The sequence below is a fragment of the Acomys minous genome (genome assembly GCF_964271855.1).
Source record: "Acomys minous genome assembly, chromosome: 6".
Lineage (NCBI taxonomy): Eukaryota > Metazoa > Chordata > Mammalia > Rodentia > Muridae > Acomys > Acomys minous.
Window position 1 is genome coordinate 77,525,216 of NC_140487.1, and position 18,991 is coordinate 77,544,206.

At 45.5% G+C, this 18,991-nt stretch overlaps 1 protein-coding gene across 1 annotated transcript in view; it reads right to left on the reverse strand.

The window, feature by feature from the left end:
* SMO (smoothened, frizzled class receptor) overlaps positions 1 to 9,674 on the reverse strand; it is a gene marked incomplete at its 5' end in the record, with an annotated part of 29,524 nt that extends 19,850 nt beyond the window's left edge. The window contains one exon of the mRNA XM_084785236.1: positions 9,332 to 9,674. Within this exon, the coding sequence (XP_084641362.1) occupies positions 9,332 to 9,674 (343 nt within the window). The remainder of the gene's footprint in view (positions 1 to 9,331) is intronic.
* Positions 9,675 to 18,991: the final 9,317 nt, after the last annotated feature.

Here is an 18,991-nt window from a genome sequence, read left to right on the forward strand (position 1 = left end):
ATGACAGAGGCTGCTATACCTGTGACAGGTCTTATTTACTGTGGCAATAAAGCACACATGCATTAGCTCACACACTTTCTTCTTTATATTTCATAATCACATTGTGTGTGTGTGTGTGTGTGTGTGTGTGTGTGTGTGTGTGATGGAACCTGGGACTCACATATGGGGCACTAGTCCACTGAGTCACACCTCCAGCCTGTACTTTAATATGTGTTCTCTTTATGCTGTATTAATTTTGTAAATTTATTTTATTATTTGTGTGGGTCTGGAAGCCTGCATGTAGAGGTATGGGCACACTTCGCCTCATCACGCATGTGGAGGCCAAAGGATAACTTGCAGGAGTCAGTTCTCTTCTTTTACCATGTGGACCCTGGAGGCTGAACTCCAGTTACCAAGCCTGGCAGCATGTACTTTTACCCACTTAGCTGTTCTACAAGGCCCCATTTCATAATTAAAAACAAAACAAAAACTGTTCTTAGATTTAGTCACTCTATTTTATGTGTATGAATGTTTTGCCTGCACATATGTATTTATACAGCATCCATTCCTGGTTTCTTTGGATATCAGAAGAGGGGATCAGATCCCCTGGAACTGGAGTTATGGATGTGAACAATCCTCTGGTTGCTGGGAACCAAACCTGGTCCTCCACAAGAACAGCAAGTGTTCTTAGCCACTGAGCCTTCTCTCTGGGACCCAACAATTTTGTAGAATATTAATTAGTACACACACCCCACAAATGTTGTGCATATTAATCAGGTACCATGTAATCTTTGAGACATGCATAAAATGGATAGTGTTTAAATCTAGTTAAACAATTTTCTCTCCTGAAACCTTTGCAATTTCTTTGTGGTGAGAACTTTCAGAATCCCTTCTGCTTTTTTTTTTTTTTTTAAGTTTTTCTTTCTTTTCTAAAAAAATGTTTATTTATTATTTTGTATACAGTGCTCTGTCTGAATGTACACCTGCAGGCCAGAGAGGGCATCAGATCACATGATAAATGGCTGTGAGCCGCCATGTGTTGCTGGGAATTGAACTCAGGATCTTTGGAAGAGCAGTCAGTGCTCTTAACCTCTGAGCCATCTCTCCAGCCCCTTTATTCTGTTGTTTGAAATCCACAATAAATAACTGTTCTCAAGAGTCATCAGAGCTTCTGTTCCCTGACTGTAGCTCAGCACCAATGGTCCACCTGCCCCATCCCTCCTACACCGATGTAGTCTCCAGCTGCTGGTAACCACCTTTCCATTTGCAACCTCAACACGCCCCCCTTTTTTTGAGTCAGGGTTTCTCTGTGTAGATGAGGCTGGCCCCAAACTCAGAGATCTGCCTGCTTCTGCCTCCCAAGTGCTGTGATTAAAAGCATGTGCCACCAACGCTCAACTTCACTCTCAATTTCTACTCAACCAACTTTTATATTCACACAGTACTTATGTTTGTGTGGTGTCTAACTCCATCCATGTTGTCACATGACAGGATCTCATTCTCCTTAGGACTGAGGAGTATTTTATCCTGAATCTGCATCAGGGCGTGTTTTGTTTCTGAGATAGGGCTGGAACCCACAGGCCTGCCTCTGCCTCCATAGGGTGTCACTATGTAGCCCTGGCTAGGCTCGAACCTGCAGGCCTGCCTCTGCCTCCAGAGTGCTGGGATTAGGGGCATGCACCACCACACAGGGTATGTTTCTTTTCCAATTCATCAGTGGGTGGATGCTCTGGTTGCTTTCACTTCCTAGCTGTGTGAATCTTGCTGCAGTAACTAGGGGCATGACGCTGTCGCCTCAGCCCACGGATCTCGCTCCCTCTGGGCATGTAGCTATAAGGGGATATCTGGTCACAGAATAGTTCTATTTTCAGTCTTTTACAGGAACTTACATAGTGATTCTCACAAAGGGCAAATTTACACACACACACACACACACTCTCTCTCTCTCTCTCTCTCTCTCTCTCTCTCTCTCTCTCTCTCTCACACACACACACACACACACACAGTGTGTAAGGGTTCCCTTTTTTTTTTGGTTCACATTCTCACTACACCTTGTTGTCTTTGGTAGTTTTATATTAGCCATTCTTACTGGGGTGAAGTGACATCTCACTGTGATTTTGAGCGTCATTTCCCTAGCGATCAGTGATGGGAGCCTTCTGTCATGTGCTTATTGGCATATGTCTTCTTTCATTTCTTTTAAGGAATGCCTACTTACATATACTGCCTCCTTTTCAGACCAGCTTGCTTATTTTCACTTGGTTTTTCTATCAAATGTAATGAGTTTTGAAGTTCTTAATATATTCTGGATATATGATCCTACACAGTGCTTTAAATCCCATGTGTTTTACTTTATAGATTTAGAGAGTGTATGGGTTTACCAGATGTCAGAAAGGGTGAAGGCCATGCTATAAAGACATGGTAACTAAGACAATGTGATATGAACAGAACAAAGATCCAGAAACACACACATATATTAGATTTATGGCAGAGCAGTAGAGAACAGAAGTTCATTTTAACAAATGATATTGAGGTGATATTACGTAAAAAAAACAAAAAACAACAACAACAAAAAACTCCAGGTGAATTATATGTCTAAAAGTGACCAGAAAAATCTATAAAGTTTCTCATAAGAGAGTAAATTCATGATTTGGACAGAGAAAAGGATTTTTTTCTAAACAAGACACAAAAATGAATGAATCATAAAAAGTTTGATAAATGACTACATTAAAGTTCAAATATTCTACATTAAAAAAAGTTCAAATATTCTGTTCAACTGAGGACAACACAAAGACAAGAATGTGAAAGCAAGCCATGAAAATATTTTTAACACTCACAATAAACAAAGGCTTCACATTTAGCATATATGAAGAGTTCTCATCAGTCTAACAAAGATGACAGATAGCCCTCTAGAAAAATAGATCAGCAATTTCAACAGATACTTAACAAGAGAAATTCAAATGGGCAACAAACATTTGCAAAGATATTTAGCCTTACGAACAATCAAGGAGCCAGGTGGCGGGGGTGCACTTAGGAGGCAGAGGTAGGTGAATCTCTGTGAGTTCAAGGCCAGCCTGGTCTACAAAGTGAGTTCAGGACAGCCAAAGCTACAGAGAAACCCTGTCTTGAAAAACCAAAACAAACAAACAAACAAACAAACAAACCCCAAACATTTAAGGAAATGCAAATTAAAGTAAGAAGGACTAACAGTATAGGTTCAAGTCCCAGCATGGCAAGAAAACTCAAAATTAAAATTACATTTGCAAGTACTTTAATCCCAACACTCAGAAGGCAGAGGCAGGAGGATCTCTGTGAGTTTGAGGCCAGCCTAGTCTGTCTACAGAGTAAGTTCCAGGACAGTCAGGGCGGCACAAAGAAACTTTGTCTCATAAAACCAAACCAACCAACCAACCAACCAATATATAAAATGGACAAACTGCAGTATGCACATATGATGAAACAGTATAACATGATTCAGTAATGAAAAGGAGCTATAATAATATGGGTGAATTTTATGTAATAAAGTAGAGAAAAAGAAGCAAGCCATCTGGGCATGGTGGCTAATACCTGTAATCTCAGCATTTGGGAGGCTGAGGCAGGTGGATTACCATGAGTTTGAGGCCAGCCAGAGCTACAGAATAAGACTCTTTATCAAGATAAATAAATAGCTAGCTAGCAAGGCTTGGGAATTGGGGCATTGCTCAGCAGCAGAGAACTTGCTAGCACACATGAGACCATGGATTTGCTCTCCAGCATTAAAGGACTGAGGGTGGGGAACCGAAACACAAAGGGTATAGCTCAGCTGTAGAGTGCTTTCATACAAGGTCCTAGGTTCAGGCCTCAGATGTTACTTTATAATTATTTTTATCCAGTACCTTTGGTTTTTATTTACTTTCCTGTATGCCTAGAGTATTTCACAATTAAAAGCATAAAATATGAAGCAAGGTTGGGCAGTGGTGGTGCATGCTTTTAATCCCAGGACTTGGGAGGCAGAGACAGGCGGATCTTTGAGTTCAAGGCCAGCCTGGTCTACAGAATGAGTCCCAGGACAGCCAGGGCCACGCAGAGGAATCCTGTCTCCAAAAACCATTTTGAAAAATTAAAAATGTTTAAAAAGTGGAGCAAAAATGAAAATTTTGGCCTATGGATATGTTTTCTATATTTAGATACTACACACACACACACACACACACACAGAGAGAGAGAGAGAGAGAGAGAGAGAGAGAGAGAGAGAGAGAGAGAGAGAGAGAGAGAGAGAGAATTTAATTGCTATCATAATCAACCTGTTTTCGAAGCAGTCAAAACGGAATTCTTCCTGAACTATCCTTGCAATTACCCACCATCACCAATAACATCCCAACTTGAGGTCTGAAAGACCAGTGAGAAATTCTTGCCAGTTTTCCCGTCTTTTTCCTGCTGGCTGGACCCTGGCTAGGTAACAGAGCCACACATCTGTGCATACACAGACATAGCCCAGCAGTGGTTGAGGAGTCTACGTGCTGGCTCTCAGGAACCCATCCCCTCACCAGCTGCAGGCTTCTCCTTCTTGCCCCACTTACCAGACAGACTTGGCCCAGGGTGGACTATGGCCTGGACATTATGTTTGTCTGGTCAGGTTGGAATGCGTGCTAGGAGACACTTCCAGCTGTAATGGAGAGTGACACTAAGAGAGTAAAGAAGCCCAAGTCTGGATGGATCCGAGTTCTACACACACCCAGGAGTCAGAATGACCTGCTTATAAACTTATCACTCACAGATTTGGCAATCTGGGTGAAGGAGGCATAGGATGGCCTATTCTCTGTGGCAAGTTTTCTTTCCAGATCTGTTAGAAACCCCCATGCAGCTCTCCACCGAGAGTCTAACACACAGAGCCAAACCCACACTTTCTTCCTCAACCTTCCTCCTCCCACCAGTAGGAGGAAAAGGCTCCACCATCCACAGCACCTCATGCTTCCTCCTGCTCAGGCCGACAGCCAGCTCATCAGCAAGTCCCCACCCCCGATACTCTGTAATCTTCCCAACCCGTTACCCCCATCCTGACCACCAGCACCCGGCTAGACTACTTCAACCATGTCCTGAACAAGCAACCAGGCTCCAGGTTCTTCTTCTCTGGTGGATGTTTCATACAGCAACCCCTGGCCCTCAGATGCACATGTGGGCACCCAAGTGTGCATATGTACACCACGTATTCAGGTGTCCACAGTGGCCAGAAGAGAGCACTAGATCCTCTGGAATTGGAGCTAAAGGTGACAGTGACCTACCAGTTAGGTGTGGATGGTGGGAATCAAAGCTGGTTCTCTGCAAGATCAGAGAGTGCTCTTAACCACTGAGCGATCGATTGCTCCAGCCCTTCCTCTCCCTGTGGGTTGTTGGTTTTGGAGATAGGTTCACGAGCTTTAGCTGGCCTATTATTTAGTCCCTACACAGGCTGACCTAACACTCACAATGATCCTCCTATCTCAGCCTCCCAAAAGCTACGATAGTAAGCATGCATCACCACCCCAGGCCCAAGGAAATCTTTCAAAAATGCAGGTACAATTACATTTCTTCCTTGCTTAAAAACCTTCTTTGGGGGCTGGAGAGATGGCTCAGTGACTAAGAGCACTGTCTGCTCTTCCAGAGATCCTCAGTTCAATTCCCAGCAACCGCATGGTGGCTCACAACCATCTGTAATGTGATCTGATGCCCTCTTCTGGCATGTAGGTGTACATGCAGGCAGATCACTGTATACATAATAAATAAATAAATCCTTAAAAAAACAAAAACAAGCCGGGGCGGTGGTCGCGCAGGCCTTTAATCCCAGTACTAGGGAGACAGAGGCAGGTGGATTGCTGTGAGTTCGAGGCCAGCCTGGTCTACAAAGTGAGTCCAGGACAGCCAAGGCTACACAAAAGAAACCCTGTCTCGAAAAACAAAAAATAAAAACAAAACAAAACAAAAACAAAACAAACAAACGTTCTTTAACAGAGGCTCCTTGTCATCTTTTAATAGACAGCACCCTAACTTATTAAGGGGTAAGAAGCCTATGCTTTCTAGTGCCATGGGTCCTTTCTCTTACAGTTCTGCTTCTAATGTGCCCTGGTCCAGTTCTGTGCCGTTCTTATATTTCTTTCAAGTACCCTGCTGTCTTCCTCCAAAGCTCTACACATGTGATCACCTCTTCCCATCCCCTGTCTCAGCCCTCCCTTGGCATTCCTGCCTATTTCTCAGGCCACTGATTAGTCGTCAGTTGCTCTGGCTTGCTTCCCTGGCTTCCCAAAGCTCTGGGTACCTTCAGCACCTACTTTTCACAGGTATTTCTGACACCTGTTTAATTGTCCTTTTTCCTCCTGAAGTCAGAGAGCTCACTTCTGTAATCTCCATCTTGATACACCCCAGCCCCTGCCCCAGGATGTGGTGCACGCTATAAAAAATTTGAGTAAATATGTGGATGGCTCCAGAGCCTCCAGAGGCTCTGAAAACCATGAAGGTCAGATCTCTATCCTCAAAAGCTTATGATGATCATAAGCTAGAATATCTTTATTACCCACAAAATGACCTGCCAAAGTTAGACAATCTCTGATTCCAGACAGAACACTAGCTCCTGGCTCAAACCTACCTGTGACTCTCACATCCAGCTCCCTTACATTGAGCCAGCCTGTGCCAGCTCCTGCGTCTGCTCTACACACAAAAGAGATATAAGCTGTAAACCAACAGTGGGCGGCAGCAAGAAAGAGTTCAGTGTGACCCAGGAGCTCTGGGCTCAGAGCTTGCGCCTCATGCAACCCTCATTAGACAGCTAGTAAGACTGGACCTGACTAACTGGCAGATGCTTCTAACCCACGTGCACTCCCGCAGCTCAGTAGTGACTCTTTGGCATGTGGGCTGGGAAAGGTGTGCTTCTTTCTGCCTTGGTCTGATGGCGACCTCACATGTCATTTGAGAGGATTCAATCATAAGCCCCCCACAAAAATTAATATACATAGAGAAACAGACATACACACAGAGGGGGAGGGTAGGGGGAGGGGGAGGGAGAGGGGGAGAGGTAGAGGGAGGAGAGGGAGAGGAAGGGGGAGAGAGAGAGAGAGAGAGAGAGAGAGAGAGAGAGAGAGAGAGAGAGAGAGAGAGAGAGAGAGAGAGAGAATCCTTTCAGCAACACAACTTGATGATTATCTAGTGCTGAAAGATCTGGATTTTTCATATGGCTGCCTCCTAAACTCAAGTCTTATTTCAGATGGTGTTCAGAGATACCTTGTTGAATCTTTCCTTTATTTTTTTGTTTTTTATTTTATTTTTTATCTTTCGTTCTGTTTTAAGACTGGGTCTCACTATATAGCTCTGGCTGTCCCGAAACTCACTCTGTAGACCAGGCTGGCCTCAGGCTCATGGAGACCCACCTGCCTCTGCTTCCTGAGTGCTGGGATTAAGGGCATGAGCCATCATACCCAGCTGAATGTTAAAAAAAATTTTTTTTTTTGGTTATTAGTGAGAGAGCAGGAACATGGGTGACACGGTGCGCACATCGGAGTTAGACAACAGTTCTCAGAGTCAGTCTCTTCTTCAGTCTTGAGTTCTGGCACGGAGCTGGGAGCTCGCTGTGCAAGCCCCTCTACCTAAGCCACCCTGCTGATTCTTTTTTTTTTTCTTCCCGAGACAGGGTTTCTCTGTGTAGCCCTGGCTGTCCTGGACTCACTTTGTAGACCAGGCTGGCCTCGAACTCACAGTGATCCACCTGCCTCTGCCTCCCAAGTGCTGGGATTAAAGTCGTGCGCCACCACTGCCCTGCTCACCATGCTGATTCTTAATCTTCCTTTCATGTTCCTTTTTCATTCCGTCAGTCTTTTGCACGTATATAACTTTAAAGACTGCAATTATATTCCCTCTGTATATCCATTCTTATATCTTCTATACTACATTTATGCAAACATATCATCATAAGTGTGTATGTGTGAAATCACACAAACCTTACATTATAGTAATTTATGGACTTTTTTTCAAAGCTACTGTTGATTACATATAGCTTCTGCCTTAGATTCTGTCTTTAGATTCTAAGGTTCTCAGCTTTCCTAATGCTGGGACCCTTTAGTACAGTTTCTCATGTGAGTTGGCCCCCAACCATAAAATTCTTTCACTGCTACTTCATAACTTATAATGTTGCTACTGTTATGAATTGTAATCTGTGTTTTCCTGTGGCCTTAGTCAACCAGAGGTCACAATCCACAGGTACCAGCCATCCTCCAAGTTCCTCCTCCAACATCTGCATCAAGACAAGAACCTTATGTCCTCAGGCAACATCAGCTGCAGCTCAGAACTCCAGTGGCCAGGCTGACAGCCTACACATTACACACTAGTACCCTCACCAGGCTCAGGGTAAGTGCTAAGGCTAGGGACACTGCAGGCCTGGCTGTCAGGCCATCTGGTTTGCTCCATCAAGGATAGCTTTTACATGGTGCTAAGGTGGGGGTCTGGGTGGGGATGAGGGATGGGAAGGTGACAGTGCCAGCTCCTCCCCAGCACCCTACAGGCCCTCAGTCCACACTGGGCGACAGGTAGGTGGATAGATAACTAGCCATTCTGAATAATCTAGGAAGGATTGTTTGGCAGACTCTGAAGTTTTCAGGCACAATCCTACCCCAAGTAAAGGGCCATGGGACCTTCAGCTAGCCTGGCCACTGCCCAAATCCCAGATTTAATGTTCTTCCACAGCACACACTGGCCTGAGGCTCCACATTTCCAAAGAGCCACAAGCAATTGTTAAAACTGTCTCCCTCTTAACCAGAGTGGATCAGAGTTTCCATTTTGCAGATAAGGAGACTGAAACGGGTAAAAGCAAGGCAAAAACACCAGTTCCCTAAACTATCTAAATCAAGATTACAAGACGGCTCATTTAGTTTTTTTCAGTTTTTCCAAGAAAACATTTTTCCCCTCACCAATTTCACAAGTTTTTCCTCACCTTTTCCCTCCAAATCCTTAAATGTCTTCCACCTTAACCCTTCCCTTTCTTCTCTCCAACTCAGATTTCCCCAAGGTCTGAACACTGCCCGGAGACCCTGTGGACCTTGTTTCACTAATTCATCTCCTCTCCCTTTGCTGTGGCTGAGAGCTCCCTCCTCACTGGTCCCCGCGTCCCCCTACCCCATCGTTGCTCAGGGTCTTTGTGACCGACCTGCTTCCCTGGTCCTTCGCCCCCATCCCTTCTCCATCACAGAGGTTCCTTTTCCCACACGCAACCTGGCCCCTAAAGTTCCAGACTCATTCCTCCAGCTCTCCCGGGTGCAAGCCGCGCCCGCTCAGCAGTTCAGGCCTGAGCTTTTTCTTTCCGTCAGTGTCCCGTCCCATCACCTCTGAGTTGCAGTCCCGGCTCCCGCGCGCTTACCCGACCAGAGCACGAGCTTGCCGTGCGCTTCCTCCTGCGAGTCCGAGTCCCCAGCCAGCAGCGTGGAGGTGGCTCCGTAGGGCAGTGCGGAGCCCAGGCACACGTTGTAGCGCAAAGGTTCGCAGTGGGCGGCTCGGCCGCAGTGGCTCAGCAGCGGCGGCGGCGGGCTGGTCACCGGCGTGTTCCTCCTGGCGCTCCCGCCGGCGCTGCGAGGCCCAGGCCCGGTCGCGTTCCCGCTCAAGGCCGCCCCCCGGCCCGGGCCCCCCAGCAGTATCAGCAACAGCAACTGCAGCAGCCTCGGGGGCGCCAGTGCGGGCCCACGCACGGGGCGGACAGCGGCCATGGCCAAACCCGCCAACTCAGCAGAAGCCGAGGCGCCCCCGCGCTCCCCGGAGTCCCCTGGCCACACACACGACCCCGGGGGTCGCGGAGGCTACTTAGGCGACTGGTGTACCCCGCGAGCCTGGAGCCAGATTTCTCCAGGCGCCGCGCGCGTCCGGGCTCCTCGGCTCCCAACTTTGCAAACTTTGGAACCCGGGCCCCATGTTGGGCAGCGCAGGCCCGGGCCAGGATGCACAGACTCCGGACTCCCTCGCCTGGCGATCGGAGTTGTCTTCAGCTCTGGGAACCCCCGGGGGCCCCTATCTCCAGCCCCATTCCCTCTCCCACCATTAAAACCAACTCCCAGCCCCTCGATGGAGGCCAGGCGCGGGCCGGGGGTGCGGGAGTCGGTCCTCGGCTCCGCCCCCACGCCAGCCCGCGGCCCAGCAGCCACCTTCGCGTGAGCGCGCCGCAGCCCCCTGAGCTCTCCCTGCCGACTACCGGGCTCCTTTGTTGCTCTAGCTGGCCCTGCTCTCTGGAATGCACGGGCCTCGCGGAGCCAAGCCCGGCCCCCCTCCGCCGAGGCTGGGGGAGGGCCTGGGCGAGGGAGAGCAAGAGAAGAAAAAAGCTGGAGAGGAGGAGCCCCAAGCTTTGGCGGCTTAAGCGCCCTCAGGGGCTGGGGTTGGGGTATTTGGAAACCTTCACCCTGCTTTTGATCTGCGCCAAGTGAGGAGAAAGATGCCTGCAAGTCGTGTCCCAGAGCTGCTACGAGGCACTTGACTGAACCTGAGTTGATCCTACGGTTGTTCGACGTAATGATTTTCAGGAGAGGACATTTCTGTTGGTTTAGGGTGGCTGGGGATGCTTAAAGCAGGCAAGAGTTTTCACTCCATCCCTGTCCAATTTCCCAGCCCCGCCAATCTTTCTTGCGTTTTGTCAGATCTTTCGACTTAACTTGGAACCCTGGTGGAGAAGAACCGGGGTTTGATGTTTCTGCTTCTTCAGATTTTTCCGTTTCTAGCTATATGTGGGGGAATGACCTCAGAGACACCCAGAGTAGCTGCTGTTACCTGTGGGAACAGATGCTGGCATGAGAACATGTCAACACCAAGCCTTTATTGCTCAGATATGTCAAGTCTGGACTGTGACTGCCACCACTATCTCTGGTGCGCCTTCAGTTTAGTCCTCAGGAAACCAGGCCGTCTTGGATGAATCCTTGTTGCTCACCTGCCCCCATGAAGTTCCTGACATCCCTTCCCTACTCAGCTCCGCTATTTCCTTACTATTTCAGGCTGCCAGCCCCTTTGAATCACAGCTCCCTTAAGCAAGGGTGAGGTTAACCTTGAGTAACTTTTCCTTGTGATCCTTTGGGCGACTCAGTAGCGCAGCTTTTTTTTTTTTTAATTACTTCTGTAAGAGTATAGCTCACAGACTAGCCCGCATAGTAGAAATAGATCGATTCTGTTACCTCTGTTGTGTAAGAGCAAATTAGCTACAAAACTTCATGTACATCCTTAAGTTGGACCTGAGTCCCCAGAGTTATGTGAGAAATTCAATTCCGTTCTGGGACTTGCTTTGTGTTTTAGTTTCTTTCTTGTTGTTGTGATAAAATATCCTGACAAAGGCAACTTTAAGGGAGAAAGGGCTTCTTCTGGGCTCGCAGTCCATCACTGGGGAGAAATTTAGGCAGGAAATTAAAGCAGCTGGTTGTACTTACAAGGTCCAGGGTCCCCTGCCTAGGGGATAGTGCTGCTCATCGTAGGCAGGCTGCCTCTATCAGTTAGTGTACAAGACACACCAACAGGTTGCATCATCTAGAGATCTTGCGTTAAGATTCCCTGCCCCCCCCCAGGATTCTAGATTGCATCGGGTTGACAATGAAAACTACCAACAGAGACGCCTCTCTAAAATCCTAGGATGTACTCAAGTGCGGTGGCATCCTTGTAGAATATGAGGATTTTAATTTTTACTGTGCTCACAATGCTTGCCCTCAGGAAGCATCCACAATGTCATGATAGAGCAGCAACATTTTCTCCTCCAGTAGAGGGACCTTATCTTTTTATACTCTTTGTATCCACATAGCATTTAGTTCACTTGCATATACATACATATTAATCACTTGATTAGATGCTAAAAATGAGGTATATTTGAGAGTGTCATGGAATTTATAGCAAAGAGAACTCAGTGTGAAAAGTGAATTGTGTGGGATTTGAATCCATTACTAAAGTGTGACTAGGAGGGACCAGAAAGAAAGAGAGAAATAGACAGACAGTGCATGTGGGGAAACCATGACTGCAACTGAGAGTGTGGTTGGCCTGGTAACTGGATATTGTTGAGGATAAACTGGGAAGCTTATTAATAAAAAGCCTCACTTGACAGAGATATTAATATTGATAATTTTAAAAAGTGCTAGTGAGCTGGGTGTGGTGGTTCATGCCTGTAATCCCAGCACTTACAGAGGCAGAGACAGGCAGATCTCTGTGAGTTTGAGGCCAGCCTGGTCTACAAAGTGAGTTCAGGACAGCCAAGGCTATACAGAGAAACCCTGTTTCAAAAAAATGTGCGAAGTATCTTGGGAGTGATATTAATCATTCATAACTAGTAAGATGATGCAATGATAGCATGAAGGGCAAGAAGCTGGAGGCAAAGGACCATTTGGAAGGGAGTCATTTGTAATTTATGGAAAAAGTAAAGTAGAATAGATTTATGGAAGAAGCAAAATGTCCTATATCATTAGGGCATAACATCCTCACAGGAAAGATAATTTAAATCATCATGATCTTCTCCAGTGTTTCTTTTTTCTTTTTTTTTCCTGTGATAAGAATGAAATGGATGCTATAACCTGAACCCATCTGTGCTGCACAGAAAACTTCCCCTGAGCCTAAATCACACTGACACTTTACTTTGCGAGCTTCCTCCACTTAATTTCTGGCTGGTTGTTACCATGCATCATTTTAGTTTCTGAGATAGGTTCTTACTATGTATGTCTGGCTGGTCTGGAACTTGCTATTTAGACTTAGCTGGCTTTGAACACAGAGATGCACCTGACTCTGCCTCCCAAGTGCTGGGATTAAAGGCATGTGCCACCATGCCTAGCACCATTGTAGCTTTGAAGGCTGGTGGCTTTTTCTCATGGAATACTCAGTATTTCAAACATTAGGCTGAAAGTTCCACATGTGCTGAGACAGCCACCTGTCTCTGCCCCAACACACACACACACACACACACACACACACACACACACACACACACCATAAAAATGCCCAAAGGTAATTCTTCAAGTTATGAATTCAAGTTATGAAGGAAGGGTGTACATTTCCTTGCCTGGGATTTCTTGGTAGGGATAAGGAAAATTCATGGCTAAACTTGTAGCACATACCTGTGGTACAATAGTTCAGAAGTGGAAGTGGGAAGAGGAGGAGTTCAAAGTCATCCTAGTCTGTATGAGTTAGAGCCTGGACAACATGAGACTCGTCTTCTAAAATAAGGAGAGAGGGGGGCGGGGAAGCTGGGGCAGGTGGTGGTGGAGGTGCACACCTTTAATCCTAGCACTCAGGAGGCAGAGACAGGCAGATCTCTGTGAGTTCAAGGCCAGGCTGGTGGTCTGTAGAACGAGATCAGGATAGCTAGGGATACACAGAGAAGCTCGGTTTTAAAAAAATTCTTTTTAAATATATTAAAGATTTTTAAAAAGAAGAAAAAAGAATGAAAGAGCGCAAGTGACAGGATTATGGTATAGTAAGTGCCCTTCCACTGGGTATAGAAGGTGGATGTTTTGGTTTTGGTTGTTTGTGATAGTCTTGCTACTTAGCCCTGGTTTGCCTTGAACTCCTGGCACCTCTCCTGCCTCAGCCTCCTGAGAGCTGGGATTGCCAGCACAGCGAGAAGAAGGAATTGAAAAGAGCTCAAGGGCAGGGGTTGGAAAGATGGTTCAGCAGTAAGAGCGCCAGCTGTTCTTCCTGAGAACACATGTTCAGTTCCCAGCACTACACGGAGCCTCACAACCATCTGCAACACCCTCTCCTGGACTCTCCAGGCACCAGATACACAGGTGGTTCACAAACACACATGCAGGCAAGACATTCATACACATAGAATGATAAATCTTTTTTTTCTTTTCTAAAGAGTGTAAGATGTTTCTCTGAGCCAGAATGTTCTTCTCTAAAGGGAGAGATGAAAGATACTTTCCTTTCTCAGCTGTCTGTGTGTGCACATGAGTCTATTCACCAGACTTCAGAGTTTGTTTTGGGGGACTCTGTGACCTAACAAAGGGAAGCAGGAAGGCAGAGGAAATGCTACCAGTGCTGTCCTAACGGTGCTATCCACAGCTACCACACCAAATCCTCAGGCGTGGCAACACAGCAATGTGCTATTCCCTAGGTACGGAAGGAAGTAGAAAGAGACTATAAAAAAGGAGGGTTTTCATTGAGGACTAAGAAGGAGATTTCTTGGTGGTCCTTTATGGCACTCAGCCTATCCAGCTGGTCCATCCCTTCCTGCAGATTCACCAAGACTGCCAAAATCTAGTGAAGATGAGTCAGCATGACTTGATGCGTTCCTGGTCTGCTGCATGGAGCTAAGATGCCAGTTCAAGAGCTGTAGCCCTGTCTACATGTCCTGGCACAATTCCTTTGTCAGGGCCACGAGAAGCTCCCTTGGGTTAACAAGGCATTACAGGACTTGATTTGCTACATGTAGCTTCTTGATTTCTGAGTCATTCTCTTCAAATATCTTGGCATTCTGAGGTCACATAATCATGGTTGACTTTTGTGATTTGCCTTTGGGCCCTTCACTTGTGGAGGATTGGCATGAAAGCATCTATCAGATCTCCATGGGTGTCCCTGAGGCAGTAGTACCCCCTTACAGCTCAGTTGTTGCACTGGCCAGAACCTGGAGCATAATGGTTGCATGTTCCAGTTCTTTCCTTTTCCAGTGTTTCTTGTTTTTCAAATAAGAGCATTAAGCAAAGGGAAGAGGCAAAATGAACAGAGGCCAAGGAAGCCACCTCAGAGGGGTTAGCAGCACGGGTGTGAAACTGAAGGCTTGTCCTGGCCCTAACTAACTGAGCCCCGAGTCAGCAACTTCTGTACCACGCTTTCTGCCCTTCAAAAAAAAAATAATGAAATGATCAGTTGTGTTTTTATAAAGCAGCAACAAACAACCTTAAAAGGAAATTAAGACACTGTTTCCATTTATGCTGACATTTCAAAGAATTAAGTACTTTTGAGTAACTTTGACCAAGGAAAGTGAAAAACCTATGCATCCAAAACCACAAAATAGAGACGAGGGGGCCACCTCAGCAGTTAGGAGCACTTGTTCTTGCAGAAGACCCAGGTTTGAGTCCCAGTATCCATATATGGAAACAACTCCAGTTCCAGGAAATTCAATGCAGTTGTCTGACTTCCTTGAGCTCCATCATGCACATGGTACACATATATACACTCTTGCACACATGTATACATATTAAGAATATTTAGAAACCTAAAATACTAAGGAAAGAAATTAAAAGAGCCTTAAATCAGTGCTCAAGGCTAGGCAGTGTCAAAATAGTTAAGGGGTTAATACTACATAAACTGCACTATAGATTTGTCACTCTCCCTCTCAAAAATTTAGCAGCCTTCCCTGGCCTGTAGCCCAGGCCTGGAATGTCAGCTCCTCAGGAGAATGAGGCATGAGGATCATAAGGACAAGGTCTTCCTGGGCTCCAGAGCAACTTCAGGCCAAGGGAAAGACTTTACCTTGAAAGAATTAAACACTCCTTAAGGTCTAGGAATGTAGTTCGGTACCTCACCTAGCATGTACAAGGCTCTGTGTAGAATCCCCAATACTGAAAATAATTAATTAAAATCTCATAGCATCTTTCACAGAGACAGAGAAGCCAATCTTCAAATCCATGTGGACTTATGAGGGGCTCCAAGAAGCCAAATTGGAGGGTTCACCCTTCTCAACTTCAAAAATGTACTACCAGTGTACACCGAAAAGCTCTTCTTATTAAAACGCCATGGATAGGGGAGGAGTGGAGAGACGGCTCAACAGTTAGGAGCACACATGGTGGCTAACAGCCATTCAGAACTCCAGCTCCGGGGGATCTGATACCCTCAACTGAACTCCTGGTGTGTACATGAGGCCATAACACACATCCAGGCAAGCACTTAAAGATCTGAAAATTTAAATACAAATAAAAATTTTTATAATGATTTTTGAAATGCATATGTATGGTATGGGCTTTTACTTATGTATGTTTCTGTGTACCATGTACATCCCTGGCACCACAGAGACCAGAAGAGGGAGGCGAATTCACTGGAACCAGAATCACAGACAGTTACAAGCTGCTATGGGGTGCTGGGGACAGAACTCAGGTCCCCTGGAAGAGGAGCAACTGCTCTTAACCCCTGAACCATCTCTCAAGCTCCAAATAAGTAAATCTTTAAAAAAAAAAAAGTGGTATCAGGCTGGGAAGTGATGGTGTAATGCTTTGATCCCAGCACTTGGGAGGCAGAGGCAGGTAGATCTCTGTGAGTTCAAGGCCAGCTTGGTCTACAGAGTGAGTTCCAGGACAGCCAGGGCTACATGGAGAAACCCTATCTTTGAAAACCAAACCAAATAAAAAAAAAAACCCAAACTAAGAATAAAAAGAGTATTATAAAAAAGACATATAAGAGCTGGGCGTGGTGACACACACCTGTAATCTCAGCTCTCTGGAAAGCAGAGGCAGATGGATCTCTGAGTTCGAGGGCAGCCTGGTATATAAAGAGGGTCCAGGACAGTTAAGGCTACAGAGAGAAGCCATGTCTTGGAAAAAAGATGAAAGAAAGAAAGAAAAAAATATATAAACTGACGGGCTAGAATAGAAAGCTTAAAAATAAAGCCATTTGTTTATGGGCTTGTTTTTACTTATGGCCAGTTTATTTTTGTTTAAGATTTTTTTGTGTGTGGGGGGAGGGAGGGTGTTGTTGTTTTTGTTTTGAGATAGGCGCTTAATTTATAGCCTTGGTTGGCCTGAAACTCTCTATGTAAATTAGGCTGCCTTTAAAGAAATCTGCCTGCTTCTTCCTCTCTAATGCTGACATTAAAGGTTTATGACAACATGCCTACTTTGTCAATTTGCTTTCAATAAAGATACCAACACCAATTAATCAGAAAATAGTTTTTCAACAAATAGTGCTGGGAAAACTGAGTAGCCATATGCAAAAGAATGAAGTTGGACTGTTACCTGGCATGGTGCTGTGTTTTTAATGTAGTTTATCTCTGATAAAGTTCATCCCTGACGTTATAGTGATGAGGCCATGGAGAGAAACGCAGTCAGGAGGCTTCACTGTTGTGAGTGGATGCATAAATTCCTTAGTGACAGGTCATTCTTTGAAACTGGGTATACAGTTGGATTATTCTAGTTATTAAGATGGTACAGGAAGGACTGGAGAGATGGCTCAGTGGTTAAGGGGACTGGCTGCTCTTCTAGAGGACCCAGGTTCAGTTCCCAGCACCTCCATAGCAGCTCACAACTGTCTGTCTATAACTCCAGCTCCAGGGGATCTAACACCTTCACACAGACATACATGGAAGCAAAGTGCACATAAAATAAGAATAAATAAACCCTTAAGATGGTGCAGGAATAGGAATGTAGCTCAACGGCCAGAGTGCTTGCTTAGTACTCACAAAGCCAGGGAGATATATGCCTGTAATTTCAGCACTTGGGACAGAGAGGCAAGAAGGCCAGGAGTTGAGTTCAAAGACATCTTTGGCTACATAAGTTCTAAGGCACCCCAGGCTACGTGAGATCCTGTCTAAAAACAGAAGACACCAGCTAGTGCAGTACTTGCAGGAGGGTATGTATATACTTCAATGGAGCAGAAATATGCCCCCAAATATGTCCAGTTAGCTTTTAAGTTTTTATATTTATTTATTTATCTAAATTGCTCTGTGTGTGTGTGTGTGTGTGTGTGTGTGTGTGTGTGTGTGTGCATGCCACAGCCCACATGTGGAAGGCAGAGGCCAACTTTCAGGAGTCAGTTCTCTCCTTCTGACACCTGGGTTTCTGCCATCAGGCTCGGGTCATCAGTCTTTACAACAAGCACTGTTACCTGATGGGCTAGCTTGCAGGCGCCTCAAGTTCATTGTGTTTGTTTGTCTATTATTTTTTGAGACAAGTTCTACCTATAGATCCCTAGGTGGCATGGAATTCGCTATGTAGGCTAGGCTGACCTTGAACTCACAGATATCCTCCTGCCTCTGCCTCCAGAGTGCTGGGATTAAAGGCATGCAGCACCACATCTGGCTGATCTCCGGTTAATTTTTTTTTTTGAAAATTAACCTTTATTATTTTTATATATATTTGTTTTGCATGGTACCAGAAGAGGTCAGAAGAGGGCATTGGATCCCTTGGGATTGGAGTTACAGCCAGCTGTGAGATACCATGTGGCGCTGACAATCAAACCCTGGTCCTCTGAATGAGCAGCCAGTGCTCTTACCCGCCAAGCCATCTCTCCAGCCCTCTAGTTAGTGTTTTGATGAAGTAGTAAGAGCAACAGTGGGAGGAGAGTCTTATCAATACATGATTGCTATGGCAATTCAGTACCTGTAGATCAAAGGAAAAAGAAACTGGGCCTGAACATTATAGCTCAAACAAAAATGAGTTCCAAAAGAACCATGGGCTTAAATGCAAATTTAAACCCCAGCACTGGGAAGCAGAGGCAGATGGGTTAATTCCAGGCCAGCCTGGTCTACAAATTGGATTCCAGGACAGCCAGGATTACATAAAGAAAACTGTCTCAAAAAACAAAACAAACAAAACAAAACCCCCAAACAACAACCACAACAACATCACACTTTTAAAGATGTATTTGCTTTTCTGTTCCTGTGGGTGTGCCTGCTTGAGTTTATGTGCACCACATGCATGCAGGAGCCCACAGAGGCTAGAGGGTGCTGGATCTGCTGGAACTGAAGCTACAGGTGATCTTGAGCCACTTTTTGTGGATGCTAGAAATGAAACCAGGTCTTCTGCACAATAAGTGAGTCATCTCTCCAGCCCCCAGCCACAAAGCTTTTAAAAAGGGTTGTAAGAGAAAATATTTGGGACTTTTACTGGCAGAGTACATCATCATCATCATCATCATCATCATTATTTATTTATTTATTATTAAAAATAGATTTCTTGGGCCAGGCAGTAGTGGAGCATACCTTTAACCCCAACAAGTGGTCTCTTTGGGTTTGAGGCTAGCCTGATCTACAGAGAACAAGTTTGAGGATAGCCAGGCTACACAGAGAAACCCTGTCTTTAAAACAGCAATAAACAAATAAATAAAAACAAACAAAATGAACAAAGCAACAACTAAAACAAAC